Source organism: Heterodontus francisci, chromosome 5 (assembly GCF_036365525.1).
Source record: "Heterodontus francisci isolate sHetFra1 chromosome 5, sHetFra1.hap1, whole genome shotgun sequence".
NCBI classification, from domain to species: domain Eukaryota; kingdom Metazoa; phylum Chordata; class Chondrichthyes; order Heterodontiformes; family Heterodontidae; genus Heterodontus; species Heterodontus francisci.
The window spans coordinates 198,023,535-198,048,908 of record NC_090375.1 but is presented as its reverse complement, the minus strand read 5'-3'; the positions used below and the strand labels follow the sequence as shown (position 1 = coordinate 198,048,908).

At 42.7% G+C, this 25,374-nt stretch overlaps 2 protein-coding genes across 4 annotated transcripts in view; one reads left to right on the top strand and one right to left on the bottom strand.

The window, feature by feature from the left end:
- Positions 1-17,543, top strand: part of bmper (BMP binding endothelial regulator) — a 113,828-nt gene extending 96,285 nt beyond the window's left edge. Inside the window, exons 14-15 of the mRNA XM_068032598.1 lie at positions 12,581-12,711; positions 13,704-17,543. Coding sequence (XP_067888699.1) covers positions 12,581-12,711; positions 13,704-13,882 — 310 coding nt within the window. The 3' untranslated portion in view covers positions 13,883-17,543. The remainder of the gene's footprint in view (positions 1-12,580; positions 12,712-13,703) is intronic.
- A 2,923-nt stretch (positions 17,544-20,466) lies between these two features.
- dpy19l1l (dpy-19-like 1, like (H. sapiens)) overlaps positions 20,467-25,374 on the bottom strand; it is a 106,429-nt gene continuing 101,521 nt past the window's right edge. For all 3 annotated transcript variants that reach the window (XM_068032594.1, XM_068032596.1, XM_068032597.1), the window contains 4 exons: positions 24,852-25,026; positions 22,879-22,978; positions 22,028-22,153; positions 20,467-20,860 (listed from right to left, as the gene is read on the bottom strand). In XM_068032594.1, coding sequence (XP_067888695.1) covers positions 20,692-20,860; positions 22,028-22,153; positions 22,879-22,978; positions 24,852-25,026 — 570 coding nt within the window. In that variant the 3' untranslated portion in view covers positions 20,467-20,691. The remainder of the gene's footprint in view (positions 20,861-22,027; positions 22,154-22,878; positions 22,979-24,851; positions 25,027-25,374) is intronic.

Genomic DNA, 25,374 nt, shown 5'->3' with positions numbered 1-25,374 from the left:
CAGCAGCTCCAACAATGTGGAAAGTAACTGATTCTGGACAGTAGTGAGTCACCTGGGAGAGATCACTGGCTTCAGCTCAAACCAAGGAAAGAGGCTTTTACATTTCATCTAGTTTTCAAACCGATTGTCAGTCTTCTCAAACTCTGCTGACAGTCAACAGGTTTAATCTCAGTTGTTGGTTTCAGTGCCTGTCGCACTCTGGTATTGGAAGTTATTGAGCCAGCCTCTTCACTGGACAGGGCTGAGAAAGTTATTAGTTCATCTACTGCTGACTTAGATCATTGCAATTTCAAATGTAAATTCCTGTATCCCTGGGAGACAGCATGTCTGTAATAAATATATTTCAGTGTGTGAGACGCATGAAAGCCAGTGTTAAAACCCTGCCATTCACCATGATCATCATCTTGCACGTTCAGACTACATCCCGATCCTGCACAAAAAAATAAAAAAGCAGAACATGAGTTGTGATCAGTGTCTGACAGTGCAAGGCTCCTGTTTCATGTGTTAGTGGGCTGTGAGTCATCGAATGGTTACAACACAGAAAGAGGCCATTCAGCTCATCCTATGTCCGTGCCGGCTCTCTGCGAGAGCAACTCACCTAGTCCCACGCTCCCACCTTTTCCCCGTAGCCCTGCAGATCTTTTCTCTTCAGATAATTATCCAATTCCCATTTGAAAACCACATTGAATCTGCCTCCACCACACTCTCAGGCAGTGCATTCAGATCCTAACCACTCACTGGGTAAAAAAGTTATTCCTCATGTTGCCTCTGTTTTTTTGCCAATTACCTCAGCCTCTGATTCTCGACTTTTCCACCAATAGGAACAGTTTCTCCCTATCTACTCTGTCCAGACCCCTCTTTATTTTGAACATCTCTACCAAATCTCCTCCTAATCTTCTCTAAGGAGAACAACCCCAGATTCTCCAATCTATCCTCATAACTGAAGTCTGTCATCCCCAGAATTATTCTTGTAGATTTTTTCTGCACCCTCTTCAATGTCTTCACATCCTTCCTAAAGTGTGGCGCCCAGAATTGGACACAGTACTCCAGTTGAGGGGGGATAGACACCGTTCTCTGCAGCCAAGAGCGAGAGTCCAGAAGGCTGCCTGCCAGGGCTGGGGACATCTGCTCAGGGCTGGAGAGGAAGTTGCAGTTGGAGGGGGAGGATCTAATTGTCGTGGTCCACGTGGGTACCAAAGACATAGTTAGCACCAGAAAAGTGCTGCTACATAGGGAATATGAGCAACTCGGGGCTAAATTAAAAAGCAGAAACTCAAAGGTAATAATCTCTGCATTATTGCCTGAGCCATGAGCAAATTGGTGTAGGGTAAATAGGATTAGAGTGTTAAATGTGTGGCTCAAAGATTGGTGTGGGAAAAATGGATTTTGATTCATGGGGCACTGGTACCAGTACTGGGGGAAGTGGGAGCTGTACTATTGGGATGGTCTTCACCTGAACTATGCTGGGACCAGTGTTCTGATGAGTTATATAACTAGGGCAGTAGAGAGGGCTTTAAACTAAATAGTGGGGGTGAAGGATCAAGTGAGGGAAGATGTGGTAATTTAAAGAGGAAGGAGAAGGCAAGACAGCAATAAGGGTAATGATAATTAAAGTGTGGCAGGAAGGGACCGAGCATACAAACTTAAGAGTTTGCCAGCAGATAAGGCTAGAGGTTGTGAACTAATGGGCGTGGAGGGGGAGGGTTCATGTGAAAGGAAATTTGGAAATGCAAAGAGAAAGGTTGAGGCATCGGAACAATATAGCGTTGTGGGTAAAGAGAAGCAGAATGGGACAGGTAGGGACAGAGAGTTTAACAAAAAATTGTACATCAGTGAATAAGGTCATTGAAGCAAAAAAATGAAATTAAAGGCTCTGTATTTGAATGCCTGAAGCATTTGCAATAAGATAGATGAACTAGTGGCACAAATTGAGGTAAATGATTGAGATCTAATCGCCATTACAGAGACATGGTTACATGGTGATCAAGGTTGGGAAATAAATATTCCAGGGTACACAATATTTCAGAAAGACAGACAGAATAGCAAAGGGTGAGGGGTAGCCCTGATAGTAAAGGATGACATAAGGACATTAGTGGAAAAGGATCTGGCCTCAAAAAATCATGAGGTAGAATCAGTATGGGTGGAAATAAGGAATAACAAGAATCCGAAAACACTGATAGGAGTAGTTTATAAGCCCCCAAACAGTAGTTATACCATTGGATAGAGCATTAAGCAAGAAATTATTGGAGCTTGTAACAAAGGCAATGTAATAATTGTGGAGGACTTTAATCTTCATATAGACTGGGACAATGAAATTGGCAGGAGTGGTCTAGAAGATGAGTTTGTACAATGTTTTTGGGACAGTTTCTTGGAGCAATATATTGTGAAACCGACTAGGGATAAAGCTATCTTAGATCTAGTATTGTGTAATGAAGCAGGGTTAATTAGCAATGTCATAGTAAAAGATCCATTGGGAAATAGTGATCATAATACCATTGAATTCCATATTACGTTTGAAAGTGACATGCTCCAATCACAAACAAGAATCTTAAACTTAAAGCCAATTATGTAGGCATGAGGGGAGGTAAATTGGGTAACCAGACTAAAAGGTATGATGGTAAGTGAACAGTGGGAAACCTTTAAAGAAACAATTCAAAATGTTCAACAAAAATACATTCCTTTGAAAAACAAAAACTCAGCCCAAAAGACCCATCCGTGGCTCACTCAGGAAGTTAAGGATAATATTAGATTAAAAGAAAAGGCTTATAATGTTGCAAAAAAGAGTAGCAAGTCTGAGGATTAGGAATGTTTTAGAAACCAGCAAAGGGCCACCAAAAAGTTGAGAAAAAGGGAAAAATAGAATATGAGAGTAAACTAGCCAGTAATATAAGAACAAATTGTAAGAGCTTTTATAGGTATATCAAAAGGAAGAGAGTAGCTAAAGTAAACATTTGTCTCTTAGAAGCAGAGACAAGATAAATTATCATGGGGAATGAGGAAATGGCAGAGGCATTGCACAAATATTTTGTGTCTGTCTTCACAGTAGAAGACATAAGCTCCATACCAGAAATAGACAGTAACCTCAGGTCTAAAAAGTGAGGAAATTAAGAAAATTCATATCAGCAGAGAAAAAAATTGGAGAAACTTAAGGGACTCAAATCTGACAAATCTCCAGGACCTGATGGCCTACACCCTAAGGTTCTAAAAGAGAGAGCTGCAGACATAGTGGATGCACTAGCTGTGATTTTACAAAATTCCTTAGATTCAGGAATGGTTCCGTCAGATTGGAAGTTGGCAAATGTTACGCTGCATTTCAAGAAAGGAGGTAGAGGAAAAACAGGGAACTACAGCCCAGTGAACATAACATCAGTCATTGGGAAAATGCTGGAATCTATTATTAAGGAAGTCTTAGTAATGCATTTGGAAAAGCACAGTATGATTAGAACAAGTCAACATGGTTGTACTAAAGGGAGATCCTGTTTGACAAATTTATTAGAGTTTTTTGAGGATGCCAGTAGGGTAGATAAAGGGAAACTAGTGAATGTAGTATAACTGGATTTCCAAAAGGCATTCGATAAGGTGCCACACAATAGGTTAATTGGCAAGATAAGGGCTCATGGAGTTGGGGGTAATATATTACATAGAAACGTAGAAAATAGGAGCAGGAGTAGCCCTTCGAGCCTGTTCTACCATTCACTATGATCATGGCTGATCTTCCAACTCGGTAGCCTGTTCCGGCTTTCGCCCCATACCCTTTGATCCCTTTAGACCCAAGAGCTATATCTAACTCCTTTTTGAAAACAGTCAATGTTTTGGCCTCAACTACTTTCTGTGGCAGCAAATTCCACAGGCTCACCACACTCTGAGTGAAGAAATTTCTCCTCATCTCAGTCCTGAAAGGTTTACCCCGTATCCTTCGACTATGATCCCTGGGTTCTGGACTCCCCCACCATCGGGAACATCCTTCCTGCATCTAAAAGATCAAAGAACAAAGAGCAGTACAGCACAGGAACAGGCCATTCGGCCCTCTAAGCCTGCGCCGATCATGATGCCTGTCTAAACTAAAACCTTCAGCACTTCCGGGGCCCATATCCCTCTATTCCCATCCTATTCATGTATTTGTCAAGATGCCTCTTAAACGTCGCTATCGTACCTGCTTCCACCACCTCCCCTGGCAGCAAGTTCCAGGCACTCACCACCCTCTGTGTAAAAACTTGCCTCGCACATCCCCTCTAAACTTTGTCCCTTGCACCTTTAAACCTATGTCCCCTAGTAACTGACTCTTCCACCCTGGGAAAAAGCTTCTGACTATCCACTCTGTCCATGCCACTCATAACTTTGTAAACCTCGATCATGTCGCCCCTCCACCTCCGTCATTCCAGTGAAAACAATCCGAGTTTATCCAACCTCTTCTCATAACTAATACCCTCCAGACCAGGCAACATCCTGGTAAACCTCTTCAGTACCCTCTCCAAAGCCCCCACATCCTTCTGGTAGTGTGGCGACCAGAATTGTACGCAATATTCTAAGTGTGGCCTAACTAAAGTTCTGTACAGCTGCAGCATGACTTGCCTATTTTTATACTCTATGCCCCGACCGATGAAGGCAAGCATGCTGTATGCCTTCTTGACTACCTTATCCACCTGCATTGCCACTTTCAGTGACCTGTGGACCTGTACGCCCAGATCTCTCTGCCTGTCAATACTCCGAAGGGTTCTGCCATTTACTGTATACTTCCCACCTGCATTAGACCTTCCAAAATGCATTACCTCACATTTGTCCGGATTAAACTCTGCCATTTCTCCGCCCAAGTCTCCAACCGATCTATATCCTGCTGTATCCTCTGACAATCCTCATCACTACCTGCAACTCCACCAACCTTTGTGTCGTCCGCAAACTTACTACTTAGACCAGCTACATTTTCCTCCAAATCATTTATATATACTACAAACAGCAAAGGTCCCAGCACTGATCCCTGCGGAACACCACTAGTCACAGCCCTCCATTCAGAAAAGCACCCTTCCACTGCTACCCTCTGTCTTCTATGACAGAGCCAGTTCGGTATCCATCTTGCCAGCTCACCTCTGATCCCGTGTGACTTCACCTTTTGTACCAGTCTGCCATGAGGGACCTTGTCAAAGGCTTTACTGAGGTCCATGTAGATAACATCCATCTACCCTGTCAAGTCCTGTTAGAATTTTATTGGTTTCTATGAGATCCCCCCTCATTCTTCTGAACTCCATGGATAAATGATTGGTTAACAGACAGGAAGCAAAGAGTGGGCATAAACGGGGCATTTTCAAGTTGGCAGGCAGTAAATAGTGGAGTGCTGCAAGGATCAGTGCTGGGGCCTCAGCTATTTTGACGACTTAGATGAAGAGACAAAGAGTAATGGATCTAAGTTTGCTGATGATACCAAGGTAAGTGGAAAGGTAAACTGGGGAGGATACAGAGAGACTGCAAAGAGATATAGACAGGTTAATGAGTGGGCAACAAGATGGCAGATGGAGTATAATGCAGGGAAGTGTGAAGTTATGCACTTTGGTCGTAAGAATGGAAAAGCAGAATAATTTTTAAAAGGTGTGAGACTTGTAGTATTGATGTTCAAAGAGACTTGGGTGTGTTTGTACAAGGAATGTACGGCATGTTCCTGTGAGGATGAAGGATAAGTTTGGTAAGTTTCGGGAACCTTGGATAACGAGGGATATTGTGAGCCTAGTCAAAAAGAAAAAGGAAGCATTCGTAAGGGCTAGAAGGCTGGGAACAGACGAAGCCCTTGAGGAATATAAAGAAAGTAGGAAGGAACTTAAGCAAGGAATCAGGAAGGCTAAAAGGGGTCATGAAAAGTCATTGGCAAACAGGATTAAGGAGAATCCCAAGGCTTTTTAAATGTATATAAAGAGCAAGAGGGTAGCCAAGGAAAGGGTTGGCCCATTCAAGGACAGAGGAGGGAATCTATGCGTAGAGCCAGAGGAAATGGGTGAGGTACTAAATGAGTACTTTGCATCAGTATTCACTCAAGAGAAGGACTTGGTGGATGATGAGTCTAGGGAAGGGTGTGTAGATAGTCTGAGTCATGTCGCTATCAAAAAGGAGGGCGTCCTGAAAACCATTAAGGTAGATAAGTCCCTAGGGCCTGATGGGATCTATCCCAGAATACTGAGGGAGGCAAGGGAGGAAATTGCTGGGGCCTTGACAGAAATCTTTGTATCCTCATTGGCTACAGGTGAGGTCCCAGAGGACTGGAGAATAGTCAATGTTGTTCCTTTGTTTAAGAAGGGTAGCAAGGATAATCCAGGAAATTACAGGCCAGTGAGCCTTACAGGGAAATTATTGGAGACAGGATTTACTCCCATTTGGAAACAAATGGACTTTTTAGCGAGTGGCAGCATGGTTTAGTGAAGGGGAGGTCGTGTCTCACTAACAATCGAGTTTTTGGATGAAGTGACGAAGATGATTGATGAAAGAAGGGCAGTGGATGTTGTCTACATGGACTTCAGTAAAGCCTTTGACAAGGTCCCTCATGGCAGACTGGTACAAAAGGTGAAGTCACACGGGATCAGAGGTGAGCTGGCTAGATGGATACAGAACTGGCTCTGTCATAGAAGACAGAGGGTAGCAGTGGAAGGGTGCTTTTCTGAATGGAGGGCTGTGACTAGTGGTGTTCCGCAGGGATCAGTGCTGGGACCTTTGCTGTTTGTAGTATATATAAATGATTTGGAGGAAAATGTAGCTGGTCTAAGTAGTAAGTTTGCGGACGACACAAAGGTTGGTGGAGTTGCTGATAGTGATGAGGATTGTCAGAGGATACAGCAGGATATAGATCGGTTGGAGACTTGGGTGGAGAAATGGCAGATGGAGTTTAATCCGGTCAAATGTGAGGTAATGCATTTTGGAAGGTCTAATACAGGTGGGAAGTATACAGTAAATGGCAGAACCCTTAGGAGTACTGACAGGTAGAGAGATCTGGGCGTACAGGTCCACAGATCACTGAAAGTGGCAACGCAGGTGGATAAGGTAGTCACGAAGGCATACGGCATGCTTGCCTTCATCGGTCGGGGCATAGAGTATAAAAATTGGCAAGCCATGCTGCAGCTGTACAGAACTTTAGTTAGGCCACACTTGGAATATTGCGTACAATTCTGGTCGCCACACTACCAGAAGGACGTGGAGGCTTTGGAGAGGGTACAGAAGATGTTTACCAGGATGTTGCCTGGTCTGGAGGGCATTAGCTATGAGGAGAGGTTGGATAAACTCGGATTGTTTTCACTGGAACGACGGGGGTGGAGGGGCGACATGATCGAGGTTTACAAAGTTATGAGTGGCATGGACAGAGTGGATAGTCAGAAGCTTTTTCCCAGGGTGGAAGAGTCAGTTACTAGGGGACATAGGTTTAAGGTGCGAGGGGCAAAGTTTAGAGGGGATGTGCGAGGCAAGTTTTTTACACAGAGGGTGGTGAGTGCCTGGAACTTGCTGCCGGGGAAGGTGGTGGAAGCAGGTGCGATAGCGACGTTTAAGAGGCATCTTGGCAAATACATGAATAGGAAGGGAATAGAGGAATACGGACCCCGGAAGTACAGAAGGTTTTAGTTTAGACAGGCATCAAGATAAGCGCAGGCTTGGAGGGCCGAATGGCCTGTTCCTGTGCTGTCCTGTTCTTTGTTCTTTGAATGCAGAAAGTTAACATGCAGATACTGCAAGTGATTAGGAAGGCAAATGGCATGTTGGCCTTTATTACAAAGGGATTGGAGTACAGGAATAAGGAAGTGTTGCTACAATTGTACAGGGTTTCGGTGAGATCACATACAGTTTTGGTCTCCGCATTTAAGAAAGGATATACTTGAATTGGAGGCAGTACAGCGAGGGTTCACTAGATTGATCACCGGGATGAGAGGGTTGGCCAATGATGAGAGACTAAGAAAATTGGGCCTGTAATCTCTGGAATTTAGAAGAATAAGAGGTAATCGCATTGAAACGTAAAAGATTCTAAAGTAGCTGAATGCCAGAGCAGGCTTGATGGGCCATATGGTCTACTCCTGCTCCTATTTCTTATGTTTTTGTGTTTTTGAGGCTGAACCAGTGTTTTGTGAAGGTTCAACATAAGTTCCTTGCTTTGTACTTTTACAGGAGGCAGGAGTAATGCACTGTCAATTCAGTCCCAATACTCCACAGGTCACAGCATATTATTAAAATTTTCCCACCTACTGGAAAATTAACCAAATTAAACACTTTATTAACCCCCAGAATAAAACAGACCAAACCAGGTATCTTTAAACAACAACAAATTAACTATTTATTAATAAACTAAATCTTAAACACTATTAAGATAAATTTCTGTCTAAAGGCCTTATAACTTCTTATTTATCCTAACTCCCCCATTTACACACATACATTCAAAATCTAATGGTTAACCGGTTTTAAAAATAGTATTTAAAAAAATTAGCTGTTTCTTAAGAATAAATAAATAAATGGGTTGCAAGTCTTTGTGAGTAACATTCCTGGTTGATGAGGTGCTCAGATGAGAACAATCAGATGCCATTTAAAGTCTCCACGCGAATTCGATGAACAGTCTTTACTTGATAGGCATTCAAAGCACTTCGGCTGCAGAAGGCATCACACAGTTCTTTCAACACGGAGTATAATGATAAGTCTATGTTTGAATTTTAAAATTGGCAGTCTTTCAGTCGAAACTTTTCTGTGAATTCCAGAAAACACAATCAGTCACGAGAGAGTCAATCTTGAAGCAAAGACTTCTTAGATTGGAAGTAAAGAAAAGGAATTTTGCTGCTTCCAGCAATACAAATGTTCCCTTTAAAGGGTTTTTTTCCCTTAGGCAATTAACACAGCCTGTAACTCATTGTAGAATTTTTGCTGACAGAATTCTCTTCCTTCAAGGCAAGCAGGCTTTGCCAATCTCCTGGTTCAAGCTGGTTTTAGCTGGTTTTTGCACACAGTCAAATGTTACAGTACACCATGTGACCTCCCTCTCCTGCTGTGACCTAGGAAACAAGGGCAGCTGTAGCACACCGTTCTCAAGAATCTAACTTCTCTCTCTGTCCGAAAGGCACACTGTTTCCAAACAGAGTCTTAAAGGCCCACTGTTTTAAACAGAGGAGAAAAAAAACATTTCTGTGACAGTACTGTATGCCTCTGTTTATAAAGTCCAGGATCCCTTATGCTTTATTAACCGCTTTCTCAACCTGCCCTGCCACCTCCAACAATTTGTGCACATATACCCCCTAGGTCCCTCTGCTCCTGCTCCCCCTTTAAAATTACATTCTTTATTTTATATTGCTTCTCCTTGTTTTACCTATCAAAATATATCACTTCACACTTCTCTGCATTAAATTTCATCTGCCACATGTCCGCCCATTCCACCAGCCTGTCTATGTCTTTTTGAAATCTGTCCTCCTCACAGTTTACAATGCTTCCAAGTTTTGTGTCATCTGCAAATTTTGAAATTGAGTCCTGCACACCCAAGTCTAAGTCATTAATGCCTATCAGAAAAATGTAGTGGTCCTAACACTGACTCCCACTATATACCTGCGTCCAGTCTGAAAAAACAATCATTTACCACTACTCCCTATTTCCTGTCATTCAACTAATTTTGTATCCATGCTGCTACTGTCCCTTTTATTCCATGGGCTTTAACTTTGCTGACAGCACTGTTATGTGGCACTTTATCAAAAGACTTTTGGAAGTCCATGTACCTCGTCAACCATCTCTGTTACCTCATCAAAAAACTCAAACAAATTAGTTAAAGGCGATTTGCCTTTATCAAATCCATGCTGGCTTTTCTTAATTAATCCACATTTGTCCCAAGTGACTGTTAATTTAGTCACAGATTATCCTTTCAAAAAGCTTTCCCACCACTGAGGTTAAACTGACTAACCTGTAGTTGCTGGGCTTATCCTTATACCCTTTCTTGAACAAGAGTGTAACATTTGCAATTCTCCAGTCCTCTGGGACCACCCCTGTATATAAGGAGCATTGGAAGATTGTGGCCTGCATCTCCGCAATTTCTACCCCTACTTCCCTCAGTATCCTCGGATGCATCTGATCCGGTCCTGGTGACTTTATCAACTTTAAGTACAGACAGCCTATCTAATTTATATCCCATCCAGTGTCTGTACTACCTCCTCTTTCACTGTGATCAGTATCTGATGGTGTAAGGTTCCTATTTCACATTTAATGTTTGCCCATCCAGTGTTCCATGAGTTCAGGCCTAGGAGAGGCTGCTCTGTAAGCTCCTTCAGACTGCTGTGACCAGACGCTGTTAATAAAAAAGACTGAATTCTTTTTTAAAACAGCTTTAAAGTCATATTCCTAGGAGTGTGGAGTGGGTCAGGTGGTTTCATGTTTAAATATTAATTCTCATAATTCATGGACTCTTCCTGTTCAAGTCATGAACTAAATAGCCTGGAACTTGTTTATGAGGAAACTTTGAGTTCCTTTCTGCAGGAATCATTCCTGAAACGTCTGGTTACATTTAAGCCATGTCCCGATTCTCCACTAGGTGGCAGAGTGAGCCCAGGATGGGAAATCTGGGCAGACAGGAGAAATGATTTCTCCTCATATGCGGACGGGATTATTTTGTTTGTGCCCCTGTGCAATCTCAGGGATCTGTTCCTGTCTGTGTCAGGTTTTGTGCCATTGCTGATTACTGTAGGAACTCGGGATAGTGAACAGGCTTCAATTGTGGCAATCAGCAACTGCTTAAAATACCAGAATAATGCTGCTAATCTAAAGGTCCATTTAAACCCATAAAACCCAACCTGCGAAACCTTTGCTGGCTTTTAAAATAAATAGGTTCACCTGTGCCTAGAATTTTACTGGTTGACCTTTGCTCTGGGCGCTGACTTTACTTTTCAACTAGGACAAGAAAACAGATTATCATTCATTTAGTGACTTTCCCACTCCATCCAGCAATGTCTAGACTGAGGGGACAGACAGTCTGATCCTATAAACTAATATCTAGACTGAGGGACCAACAGACACTCTGAACCAATAAACCACTGCCTAGACCAGGCGTCTGCAACCTTTTATTTAACCTGAAGAGCCTTTTTAAAAAAAATTGTCGAAAATAAAAACTATTGGACAAATTTCGTCATTTCTAAACCAAATCCACAGCAAATTGTCAAGTATCTCTGGTAGAATACAGAATTTGCATACAGAATTTGCATACATAAAATAAACGTGTTGAATTTATCAATAGAAAAAAAAATCTAAATTAAAATAGTCCTAATTCTGAGTTATGGTATTTTTTGACTTTATTATGATATTGTCAGTAAAGTCATCTTTAAAACAAACTATAATTTAAAATGTGTAGAATTAAGACAGTTTTTTCAACTATTGATTCGCGTAATTAAAAAAAGCTTCTAATAGCACATTCAGAATAATTTATCAACTCAGCCATAATAGAAATGATAATGGTGGTGACCATAAAACCTGTTCATCAAATCACAGGCATTAACCATGGTGTAGCTACACCACACAAACAGGTGTATTTAGAGAACGATGATGTTTTTTATTATAATAATCATTTGAAACCAGAAAGTGTAGCATAGTGATTCGCCTTTTATAACCACAATAAAAACACGGCTCTAATTTTTCTTGACTTAAATTTTTTTAGGCTTTTTTTCATGTTAATATGAAAAGATTGGGAACCGCAAATGAGATGTTAAAAAGCTGCAGGCAGCTCCGGAGCCGCAGGTTGCAGACCCCTGATGTAGACTGAGGAAGGGGACAGACGCTCTAACCAGTGTCGAGACTGAGCCAATTCTGAGTGTCCAGTTGCAGGAAGCTGCAGTGATGGAAGGCTTCATGTATAAGGATCTAGGGGTGAAAATCTGGATAATTGTGGGATTTGAACAGGGATGAAGGTGAGATAAAGAGTTGTGTTGGTCGGCTTGTAGTTTTATCTCCCAGAAATTGGGACATCTCATGCTGGGGCTGGGCTACTGGTAAACTGGGCGATGAGTTTCAGGAGCAGAGTCCAGTTTGCTGAAAGGCTGTGAAACTGGTTTCCACTTCATGGATCCCAGATGGAGAGGACTGAGGATCAAGTGAAGAAAGGTAGATTTACATTTCTATAGCGCCTTTCATGACCTCAGGATGTCCCAATGTGCTTTACATCCAATGAAGCACTTTTTGAAGTGTAGTTACTGTTGTAATGTAGGAAATATGGCAGCTAATTTGTGCACAGCAAGATCCCACAAGCAGCAATGGGATAATCACCAGATAATTTGCTTTAGTGATGGTTGAGGGATAAATATTGTCCAAGACACTGGGAGAACTCCCCTGCTCTTCTTGCAACAGTGGCTGTGGGACCTTTTGCATCCACCCGAGAGAGCAGACGTAGCCTCGGTTTCATGGCTCATCTGAAAAACATCAGGACAAAGTATTGAAGGAAGTTACTTAAAAATGAAGATATAACAGAGAGAAGATTCATGTACTTTGATATGCGGAATCTTACGTTTGCATCTTAGGCAAGTTAAATATTGTTGGTCAATTCTTTCATGTATTGTTGTTTCCTTATCTCCTCCTGTGTGTTCTGAGGTGTGCGTTGTGTTTCTGACAGGTCGTGTGTCACAGATATGTGTGAATGTCCAGTACACAAGAACTGTTACTGTGAGTCTCTGATCGCCTACATGCGAGCCTGTCAGAGAGAAGGTGTTCACGTGCACTGGAGACCGGAGATGAGCTGCCTTGGTAAGGTCACGGCAATGGAGAAGGAGATGAGTAAATCTGAATGTTGCTTGACCCTTGCAAGAGCGTTTTGTAAACTTCACCACATTAATCCACTGGAGTTCTGGGAAATGAGCAACTTTCTGCAGCTGTTTAGTCCACATTTTACCTCTTGTCGCAGGGGGCGGGAATTTGTGTGAGTGGGTGTTTCAGGAATTCGAGATCGTTCTTTCACCTGTGTATTCATCCCCCACAGACTTTGTCAGCTGGGCTGTAAGGTTCTTGAATTCAATGAGTGTGGGCACAATTCCCATTTTAGAACTTTCTTAACCCTGCAGATGCTTACACCTGGGGTGAGAGCATTCATTCTGGGATTCTCCAGGGGAAACAGTCATTGCTAAATTGAACCAAACATTCCTCACACTCCGATGATTAGCTTTGAAAGTCTGGAAACTCCTGCAATGTCTTCCCATTTCCACACCGTTACCTTCGGCATTCGCCCAAGGATCTATCCTTGGCCCCTTCTTATTTCTTGTCTACATACTGTCCCTTGGCAACATCATCTGAAAACACATCAGTTTCCACATGTACGCTGACAGCACCCGGCTCTACCTCACCACCACCTCTCTCGACCCCTCCGCTGACTCTAAACTGTCAGACGGCTTATCCGACATCCAGTCTTGGATGAGCAGAAATGTCCTTTAATTAAATATTTGGAAGATTGAGAACATTACCTTCAATCCCTGCCACAAACTCCACTCCTGGCTGACTGACACAGGTGAGTCTTAAAGGGGTCTGCTCATCTGCTAACCAACCTGCTAAAATCCCTGGGACTTCTCGTCTGTTAACCCACCTGGTAATCCTTTGGCTTTGGAATTTCCGCTTTCCCAAGAAATTCATTTCCCCGAGTATAAGATTGCTAAAATTACCCTGGAGAAACCAAGGAAAGATCTCGCACTCCAGAATAATGGCACATAGTGTGTTGGTATTTTAATCTTTATTCATTCTCCTTTCAGCTACCCAGTGTAAGTACGGTGCTGTGTACAACACATGTGGCCCAGGATGCTCCAAGACCTGCGAGAACTGGAATGAAATTGGTCCTTGCACTAAGCCGTGTGTGGCAGGCTGCCATTGCCCAGCCAGCCTGGTGCTTCACGGAGGACGATGCATAAAACCGGCCTTATGTCCCCGGTGACACGATTGGGGGCCCCTGACCTTGTGATTGATGGCGATGATTAGAAAGCAGCTTCTTTGATTCACCAGCCTTGGGGGTGACTGCTCTGTCATTGTATCTACAACACAGAAAGAGGAGCGCATGTATATTTTCAGTATGAGCGAATTGATAATTAGCCAGTGGACAAAATATATAAACTATTTGCTGAATGTATAAACAGACTGAACCTTTAAATTAATATAAAGAGAAAAAAGACTGAAACCAATCAAAAATCATTTATTTTACTGTTCTATACCATTTAAAATACTTCAAAAAAGACAGTGTGTTTAATATTTAAATGTTGGCCTTTGCACCTGTTTCTGTAGTGTGAAGAAAACCAACTGCATCAGTGAAGAATTAACAACTTGAATGGTGGATGCTCTCCTCATCAGGGATTTTCAGCATGTTAGAAATGTGACACCTGCACTTTGTGTCTGTGGACAGATTTAAAACAAGACAGACTTTTATTTGATGTCAAGATGAGTTGTTTACTTTCCATCCTTCGCCAAGGCAGACGACAAGGGAGCTCAGCGATGGGCAGTGCCTTTTAACGTCAATTAGAACAGTTGCCTTGTTTGAAATATCCTCAATTACAGGTTGACACACAAGATCCAGGGCAGATGTTGTGGGTGAAACTTCAAATACAGAACATCAGAGGACAGCAACAGTGAAGGTGGCTGTCTGCCCTACAACTCCTGGATTAATATCATTCTCTGTCCAACCTCAAGAAGGTCTGGCTTTGTGTGTTTTGGGCGTTTTCTTGCAGATAAACTTGTAATTGCGTTCAGTCACCATCCTCCTCAATAATGTAATGATTACAGAACCCACTGATCACGGAAAGACTATATGACTCCACGCTCAAAAACCAATAATAAACGCCACCTGGTGTGGGATTTCTCCCCTTCATGGGGTATTCCTCTCAGTTACCCCTGTTTAGAGTGGAATGGAATATTCTGGCACGATGTATTTCTGCTTCTCACCCTGTTCAAGAGTGCAATTAGTTGGAAGATCGTGTATCTAGAAATTAGCTTTAAGAAGGTTGTGCGAAATTGATCCAACTTGAAGCTACTGAAGAAATTGACTACCACTCAATTTTAGGCAAAAGGTTTGCTGTATCCTGCATGTGGTGGATGAGATGTAAATTGCTACTTGTTGAGAAAAGATGAACTTTTCTGTGAACGTGGCACACGCTCTATGTTCTGCATGAAATCCCAGCACTGACAACAGCACAGTCAGGAGCACTGATGATGCCACTGCCCTGGTGCTTGGAAAAAAAGTGAAAATGAGGGATTAACTGTTCCTGGACAGTCTGACTCGGCTCTTTGTTAATGAGTGACATTCACTCAACAGACCCATGGTCAGAAACAAGTTGTCCACAGGACTGTCACTGACCTCATCCCCTCCAGAGATCTTCCCTCTACAGCTTCCAACCTCATAGTCCCGCAATCCTGGACAGCCCGCTTCTACCTCCTTCCTAAAATCCACAAACAGGACTGTCCGAGCAGACCCATCATTTCAGCTTGTTCCTGCCCCACTGAACCTATTTCTTCCTATCTTGAATCTCTTCTCTCCTGGTCCAGTCTCTTCCCACCTACATCCGTGACTCTCCTGACACCCTACGTCATTTTGACAATTGACAATTTCCGATTTCCTGGCCCCAACTGCCTCCTCTTCACTCTGGACGTCCAATCTCTCTACACCTCCATCCCCCACCAGGACGGTTTGAGGGATCTCCGCTTCTTCCTTGAACAGAGACCCAACCAGTCCCCATCCACCACCATCCTTCTCCGCCTGGCTGAACCTGTTCTCACATTGAACAACTTCTCCTTCAAGTAAAAGGTGTTGCTATGGGTACCCGCATGGGTCCTAGATATGCCTGCCTTTTTGTGGGATATGTCAAACATTCCTTGTTCCAGTCCTACTCAGGCCCCCTCCCCCAACTCTTTTTCCGGTAACATTGATGACTGTATCGGTGCTGTTTCCTGCTCCCGCCCCCCGAACTGGAAATTTTAAAATCAACTTTGCTTCCAATTTCCATCCTTCTCTCACTTTTACAAGGTCCATCTCTGACACTTCCCTTCCCTTCCTCGACTTCTCTGTCTCCATCTCTGGGGATAGGCTGTCTACTAATATTCATTATAAGCCCACCGACTCCCACAGCTACCTCGACTACACTTCTTCACACCCTGTCTCCTGTAAGGACTCCATTCCATTCTCCCAGTTTCTCCGTCTCTGACGCATCTGCTCTGATGATGCTACCTTCCATGACGGTGCTTCTGATATGTCTTCCTTTTTCCTCAACCGAAGATTCCCCTCTGACTGTTGTTGACAGGGCCCTCAATCGTGTCCGGCCCATTTCCCGCACCTCTACCCTCACCCCTTCCCCTCCCTCCCAGAACCGTGACAGGGTTCCCCTTGTCCTCACTTCCCCCCCATCAGCCTCCATAATCCAAAGGATCATCCTCCGCCATGTCCAGTGTGATGCCACTACCAAACGCATCTTCCCCTGTCAGCATTCCGAAGGGATCGTTCCCTCCGCGACACCCTGGTCTACTCCTCCATTACCCCCAACACCTCATCCCCTTCCCACGGCACCTTCCCCTGCAATCGCAGGAGGTGTAATACCTGCCCATTTACCTCCTCTCTCCTCACTATCCCAGGCCCCAAACACTCCTTTCAGGTGAAGCAGCGATTTACTTGTACTTCTTTCAATGTAGTATACTGTATTCACTGCTCACAATGTGGCCTCCTCGACATTGGTGAGACCAAACGCAGACTGGGTGACCGCTTTGCTGAACACCTCTGCTCAGTCCACAAGCAGGACCCTGAGCTTCCGGTTGCTTGCCATTTCAACACTGCCCCCTGCTCACATCTCTATCCTGGGATTGCTGCAGTGTTCCAGTGAACATCAACGCAAGCTCGAGGAACAGCATCTCATTTACCGATTAGGCACACTACAGCCTGCCGGACTGAACATTGAGTTCAATAATTTCAGAGCATGATGGGCCCCCACTTTTTTATTTTTAGTTTTAATTTTTATTTCACTTTATTGTAGTTTGTTTCATCATCCTTTTTTTTTTACCATGTGCCTGTCCACTTTTTTTCCCCCATGCTTATGCTTTTGGCCAGGGCTGGTCATTATTCTGTCATTTAACACCCTCTCTGCACTGACACTTGGTCCTTCATCACACCATTAACACACCTTTTGCCTTTACTCCATGACCTTCTTGTCAATTATGCTCTATGACCCTCTGTCCTATCAACACCTTCCCTTTTGTTCTCTTTCGACCCCTCCCCGCCCGCCCCACTTTATTTACTTAAAACCTATTAGATTTCTAACCTGTGCCAGTTCTGATGAAAGGTCACTCGTGAAACGTTAACTCTGCTTCTCTCTCCACAGATGCTGCCAGATCTGGAATATTTTCCAGCACTTTTTGGTTTTATTTCAGAAACAACCTAGTGCTTTGAGCAATGCAATCACAGTTCTTCACATGTTCCACAAGTGTTGAGTTCCAAAGCTGTGTTTATGGGGCCAAATCTGTAATTCTAAAACTTCCTACTGGCTATTTAACCTATTTAAAAATGTCAATAAACAGATTTAAAGTTTTATTTGACCAAGTGGTTGATCTGGATTGCTAACTATGGCTGAGTTAAAGGCTAACACCTGCCAGTGACCACAGTTTTCCTTTCTCCAAGAGACAGACAACTACGCAAAGACATTAAAAACATTGGACATTTTTTTAAAAAAAGCAACGTTACCCAGTTGCTACATCCAGTGTCAAGATTTAACTCAAAATTACTGTGTCAACATTCCTCATTCAATTTTGCTGTCAATTGTCACATTGGAGTTGCAGACTCTGACTGCCAGGTGGCTCTGTTCTGAAGTCTTCCATCTATCAACATAGAGTTAGAGTCATAAGAGTGATACAGCACAGAAACAGGCCCTTCGGCCCATTGTGTCTGTGCCAGCCATCAAGCACCTACTATTCTAGTCCCATTTTCCAGCACTTGGCCCGTAGCCTTGTTTGCTATGGCGTTTCAAGTGCTCATCTAAATACTTCTTAAATACTGCCTCTTCAGGCAGTGTTTTCCAGAGTCCAACCACCCTCTGGGTGAAAACATTTTTCCTCAAATCCCCTCTAAACCTCCTGCCCCTTACTTTAAATCTATGCCCCCTGGTTATTGACCCCTGCACTAAGGGAAAAAGTCCCTTCCTATCTAACCTATCAATGCCCCTCATAATTTGGTATACCTCAATCATGTCCCCCCGATACTTCTCTGCTCTAAGGAAAACAACCCTAGCATTTTCAGTCTCGCTTTCTAGCTGAAATGCTGCAGCCCAGGCAACATCCTGGCGAATCTCCTCTGCACCCTCTCCAGTGCAATCACATCCTTCCTATAGTGTGGTGCCCAGAACTGTACACAGTACTCCAGCTGTGGCCTAACTAGCATTTTATACAGCTCCATCATAACCTTCCTGCTCTGATATTCTATGCCTCGGCTAATAAAGGCAAGTATCCCATATGCCTTCCTAACCACCTTATCTACCTGTGCTGCTGCCTTCAGTGATCTATGGACAAGTACACCGATGCCCCTCTGATCGGCTGTACTTCCTAGGGTCCTACCATCCATTGTATGTTCACTTGCCTTCTTAGTCCTCCCAAAATGCATCACCTTACACTTCTCAGGATTAAATGCCATTTAACACAGCTCCACTCATCTTACCAGCCCATCTATATCATCCTGTAATCTAAGGCTTTCCTCCTCACTATTTACGACACCACCAATTTTCATGTCATCTGCGAATTTACTTATCATACCTCCTATATTCACATCTAAATCATTAATGTATACTACAAACAGCAAGGGTCCCAGTACCAATCCCTCACACACAGACTCTTGGTTTAACATCTCATTTGAAAGATGGCTCCTCAAATAGTGCAGCACTCCCTCAGTACTGCACTGGGAGTGTCAGCCTTGACTTGATGCTCAAGTTTCCAGTGCGGGGCTTGAACCCACAGCCTTCTGACTCAGAGACGAGAGTGTTACCCACTAAGCCATGGCTGAGGATGAATTACATAATGTTTCAGGATACATCACTCTGGGCACCAACTTGTATCCATCCTTTACTGAGTTTCTGATGGGCGGGTTTCCTGGCTATCCTGTTGGCACATGCTCTGATAATCCAAGAAGGAAAGTGATACAAAACAAACTCAAAAAATTGATGCAAGTGAACCTTGTCGGGTATTTTTATAATGGATGACAGAACAATTTGACTAATGTTTTCAGTGCCGCATTTGCTGCTTGGGAAAGACATCTATGAAAGGTGCTATATAAATGACAATAAATTGTCAGTTATTGTTAAGTATCCCAGTGTTGACCATCTAATGACCAGAGTACCAGGACAATGAAGACGGGCATGCTGTAGTCACTCTCTGCTATGAGTCTGTGTGCCACTCCCAGGCACAAGCTCCAACCCCCCACACCATCCCTCAGGAGGACAGCGAGCTGTCGAAACAGGAATGTGCTACTATTTCTTGACATTCACATCCAAGAAAATCAGGGTTCCCAAGGGGAGGGCAAAGGTCAGTTTCTCCTCCCCCGAGTGTTCAGAAAATATAGATGCTGGAAATCAAATAAAAACAGAAAATGCTGGAAACTGAGCAGCAATAGTGGAGAGAAGTGATAGTAAATTAAATAATTATACACAAGATAGAAAGATGCATTGGAACACAGGAGTAGACCATAGAGCCCATAGAGTCTGCCCCACCATCCAATATGATCATGGCTGATCATCCACTTCAATGCCTTTTTCCCCACACTATCCACATATCCCCTTATGCCATTGGTATTTAGAAATCTGTCAATCTCTGCTTTAAACATACTCAATGACTGAGCTTCCACAGGCCTCTGGGGTAGAGAATTCCAAAGATTCACAACCCTCTGAGTAAAGAAATTTCTCCTCATCTCTGTCCTAAGTGGCTTCCCCCTTATTTTGAGATTGTGTCCCCTGGTTCTAGACTCCCCAGCCAGGGAAACATCTTACCTGCATCTACCCTGCCTATCCCTTTAAGTATTTTGTAGGTTTCAATAAGATCACCTCTCATTCTTCAAAACTCCGGAGTATACAGGCCCAGTTTCCCCAATCTCTCTTCATAGGACAGTCCCACCATCCCGGGAACAAGTCTGGTGCACCTTGGTTGCACTCCCTCTATGGCAATAATATCCTTCCTAAGGTAATGGGACCAAAACTGCACTCAGTACTCCAAGTATGGTCTAACCAAGGTTCTATACAATTGAAGCAAGACTTCACTACTCCTGTACTCAAATCCTCTTGCGATGAAGCCTAACATACCATTAGCCTTCTTAATTGCTTGCTGCATCTGCATGTTAGCTTTCAGTGACTTTTGACAAGGACACCCAGGTCTCTTTGTACATCTACACTTTCAAATCTCTTACCATTTAAAGAAATATTCTGTACATCTATTCCTCCTACCAAAGTGGATAGCCTCATGACAGCAATGACCAAAAACATTTGCAAGGACAAATAATGATCAAACGTCACATTTTACTCACAAAATCTTTATTGAAAATAATCACATATGCATAACTCCATAAAGACATAAAATACTGTTTATAAAGAAACACTTACAAAGATCATATGTCTACATTTGTTTTCATCTTCATCTCCTGTTGCTATCCTCAAGCAATTTGGGATATTTCATCTGCACAGCAATGTTCAACCAGACTTGTCCTCAAAATCCTCTGTTCATGCAAATTACCACAGTCTTCTATGTCCAGTTGAGATTTTTCTTTATCTTTAAGACTTTGTAAACATCATTCTGAAACACAGGAGTGAAGTGAGGAGCAGGAGACTTGGAAAGAATTGAGCACAGGGGAGTTTTCATTGCATTGTGTTCATCTTCCACATCCCAAATTTCTGGCATGCTGCAACCAGGCCTGTGTGAAACAGAAATCAGTTAATCAACCCTGCAAGAAATGTTGGTGCAAATAACTTCCCTACATTCCTCAAAATAATGCTACTTTCATTTTAAATTTATACAGAAGTTCATAATTCTGAGTTGGAAGAGTCTGCATCCAGTAATCAGGGTCATTAAACTGATTGGGTTTATGAGCCAGTCAGGTACCAGCTGCTAACTTTAACCTCCGTGTCTGTTGAGTGGTTCTGACAGTGAATGCTGATGCCATCGTCTAGTCATGAGCTTTGAGGAGTTACTTCATTCCAAGCATGTGAGGCCACTGGATTAATGACTGGATCGGGATTGGCACTAATGCAGTGCAGCTCTCTCACATTACCATGTATTCCTCCAAATCAGTACATACAGTTCCAATAGCAGCACTCAAAATGGGCTATTAGAATAAAAGAGATGAAATAAACAAGATGCTGAATTTAACATATTAGATTTCAGTCTAACCACCTCCACATGGCATTCCATGGCATTACCATCATCGAATATCCCACCATCAACATCCTGGGGGGTCACCATTGACCAGAAACTCAACTTGAACCACCCACACAAAGCCAAGGCTGGGAATTCCGCAGTAAGTAACTCACCTCCTGACTCCCCAAAGCGTCTCTATCATCTACAATGCACAAGTCACAGGAGTGTGATGGAATACTCTCCACTTGCCTGGATGAGTGCAGCTCAAAGAACACTCAAGAAGTTCGACACCATCCAGGACAAAGCAGCCCACTTAATCAGTACCTCATCCACCAGTTTAAATATCACTCACATCCCCACCAGCGCACCTTGGCTGCAGTGTATACATGGATCACAGGAGGTTAAAGGAGAAAAGAATCCAATGGGTACGTTGAAGTTTTTTTAAAATGAAAACTTTACAGCTGTTCCAGAAGGATCTTCATTCATTTAAACCAAAATTAATGATTGAACAACAGAAATAAATGCTGCAGAATTTATATATTCTCTTGTACACAACAGGAAAAAGCACCAGTGACAGAAGAACAATAACTGAAGGGCATTATCCAGTAGTCTTCCTCAAATTTACATTGAGGTTGATTCAATGAGGAACAATTTTATATAAAGAGGAAAAAGGAAATGATTCTGATCAGAAATTACTGACAATAGCTTCAAATCAAACATTTACCTTGTTTTTCTCAAACACCAGGAATCTTCGAAAATAAAGTAGTCTACACCCAATCTGATGAGCCCCAACTTCACTTCCTCAGCTGACTTCCGACTATACATTGCGTACACTTGCTTTGTTCTTTCCCTATTTGAGAACAGCAGAAATTTTGATACATTTTAGAGCTCGAGCAGGGGCGGGGTGAACACAGTACTGCCCAAATGAGAATCTGACTGGGGGGATATTCAGAGCAGATGGAGGAAGAGGAGCAGAGTCGTTTCATTAACATTTCAGCAGATAAGAATATAGTTAGCCTAACTATAGTAAGAATGGCGTCACAGGAAGGAACAGTGAGGTGCCAATCCTGAAGGATAGGAAAGTATGAATAGCAGATGTTAACACATGCAGGAAGTGCATCCAACAGAAATGGCTTGAGCTCAAACTTTCAGAATTTGAGATGGAGGAGGGAGAAGGATTTTATTTTGGAGAAAGGGTGACAGATGGCAGTCACCTTGCTGAGAGATGGGAGCTGGCAGTGGTAGAAGAGGGAATGATGAGCATTTGCTGGTTAGGAAATGCAAAGAGGGACAGGCTACAGCAGAAAGTATTTACATAAAAATGAGAGAATACATAACTTTACAATGGGAACTGAATTACATCTGTGTACCGTGATCCAATTACTGCATCCTTTAACTGCTACAGCTGAACACTGTACTTGGATCTCGACTCCCAGAGCACAATGCCAAGAGAATTGATTAGTATTACAAATTAATTCCTAACCATTACACTCCTGTGTAATTCAGTACATTACTTAAAGTTATCACATTTTGATGGTGGTGGAAGAGTGAGAGAACAACAAAAGAATTACTAACCTCAGCCCTGCATCTTCATAGTGTGGGTGATTTACAATAGGTCGTCCTGTAGATAACTTGATGCTCGCCATTGTGGGCATAGCTCCAGCAAACACAGCGTCTGCGTGAATGAATGATTGTGTTGTTCATTTAAAACCATTTTACTAATATCTGCCTTTAAAAGGTCATTATTTCCATTTCAAAATACAATGAAATATAGTTCAGTCTAGACACACAAACAGAATAGGGCAAATTTTTCCCTGTCCTGATTCTAAATAGTACCCCGATTACAGGTGTACCGCAGAGGTAGCATGCGTATTAAATGACCTTGTGGATGAATATCACAACCCCCAAATTTCATCTACCAATCTTTTGCTGCCTTCACCTGAAGGGTGAAGGTGCTAAATTCTAGAAAAATAGACACCAAATGACCAGCTCCCTTCTCCTAATTATAAAACTACTCCATCCCCAACCTGAATAAACAAAAGCCTCAGTCAAACCAGAACCTGTTTCAGTTTCCACACACTCCCTCGTTTTCTCTTTTCCTCCATTGTCAGAATGCACAAATATTGCTGTAATCGATCTCCAACACTTCAAACAAGTCGCCCATGGCTCCTCACAATGTGCTTCCCTTTCACCCACTACCTCAAAGGCTGACACTTGCTTGGAGTAATGCAGCCATCTTAACCTCGTGCAGCAGCAAAAGTATTAGTCACAAGGAAGAGGAAAGAGAAGCAATTTAAAGTTTCAGCTGAGCAAAGATGGATTTTAGCTATCTCAAAAAATGCAGGACTGGCTGAGCCCCAAGTCCCCAAGCACAAGGCAGAGGAAAATCTCTCCCATTATCTTAAACTGCATTTTTAAAGTTTCTGGATTGGAGAAGGGAAAATTGTGTAATCTGGCCAAAGGGCTCACAGAATGAGGGAGGAAAAAAAAGCAACAAACTTCCAATACAACAACTGCTTTTGTTGTGCAATCTCAGTTTAAATCTAACTGTGACTGATGGGTGACTCTCCTCTCCCTGCATGCTGCAGCAACTCTTACATAAAACAAAGGTCAATTCAGCTGTTAGTGAACATGGGTCTATCACACACAAGACTGCCCCTAACTGGATACAACAACAGCAACGTCACCCTGCTCGTCTACCATATGATAAATGAAAAAAATCATAATGCAACAGAGGATTAAAGGAGAAAAGCAAAATACTGCAGATGTTGGCAATGTGAAATCAATGTACTAAGAAATCAGTTTTGAGGATATGACTAGGACATAGTGTTACTGCAGAGCAGTCAGAACTTTATTCTGCAATTGATTATGTGATATGTATACCTGACTGATAGATACCTGAAATGGGGAAGATTCCATTCCCAGCGTTAACATCCCTCATTTAATGACAAAAACTCGATAAAAAAAGCTGCAGTTCCAATGAGCCACAGAATCAGAACCTACTGGTTAGCTACCCCACAACATACAATACACTTGGTTTGGGAGATTTAGATAGATTCTCTGAGTGCCTAAAGGATATATCTCTATCATAGAAACATAGAAAATAGCATCAGGAGTAGGCCATTCAGCCCTTCGAGCCTGCTCCGCCATTCATTATGATCATGGCTGATCATCCAACTCAGTAGCCTGTCCCCGTTTTCGCCTCATATCCTTTGACCCCTTTAGACCCAAGAGCTATATCTAACTCCTTCTTGAAAACATACAATGTTTTGGCCTCAACTACTTTCTGTGGTAGCGAATTCCACAGGCTCACCACTCTCTGGGTGAAGAAATTTCTCCTCATCTCAGTCCTGAAAGCTTTACCCCATATCCTTAGACTATGACCCCTGGTTCTGGACTCCCCCACCATCGTGAACATCCTTCCTGCATCTACCCTATCAAGTCGTGTTAGAAGGACATGTTTACATGTAAATAAGATAGTTAAAACAAGAACGCATTCATTGGTATGTAGCCCTGTAGAGGACGAAAAGCACTTTTGTAACACTCACCCTTTTTGGTATTTTCTTTAATCCACTCTAATAATTCCTCCTGTGGGAAGTTGCTGAACTCCCCAATGATGCTCCACTGCTCCTTCAGGTTTATTGCCCCCTGTAAAGCCATTGCCGCCAGCAATACGCACACAATTATCTGGTGATGGGATTTACTTCTAACCCAGCTAAAAAGCTTCACGAAAGGAAAGAGAAACAAAAATAAGCAATGAAACAAATTCCAATCTAACTGTTTTTCCTTTGGTCAAGAAAATACAGAATAGCTGAGAGACAGAGCAGAAAAAGAATTCAGAGTGTTGACGAATAAATGCACCCTGTACACAACAGTGGCTCAAAACAAGTTTTTATATTTCACAAACCTAAATAAAAGCACAAGGTTTACTGTCGTATTTTCTGATATTTTTGTGTCATGGCAAACACATGGGTTAAAGAATTTAAGAAATAGAAGCGGGAGTAGGCCATTCGGCCCCTCGAGCCTGCTCCGCCTTAAGTAAGGAGACCAAAACTGTACACAGTACTCTAC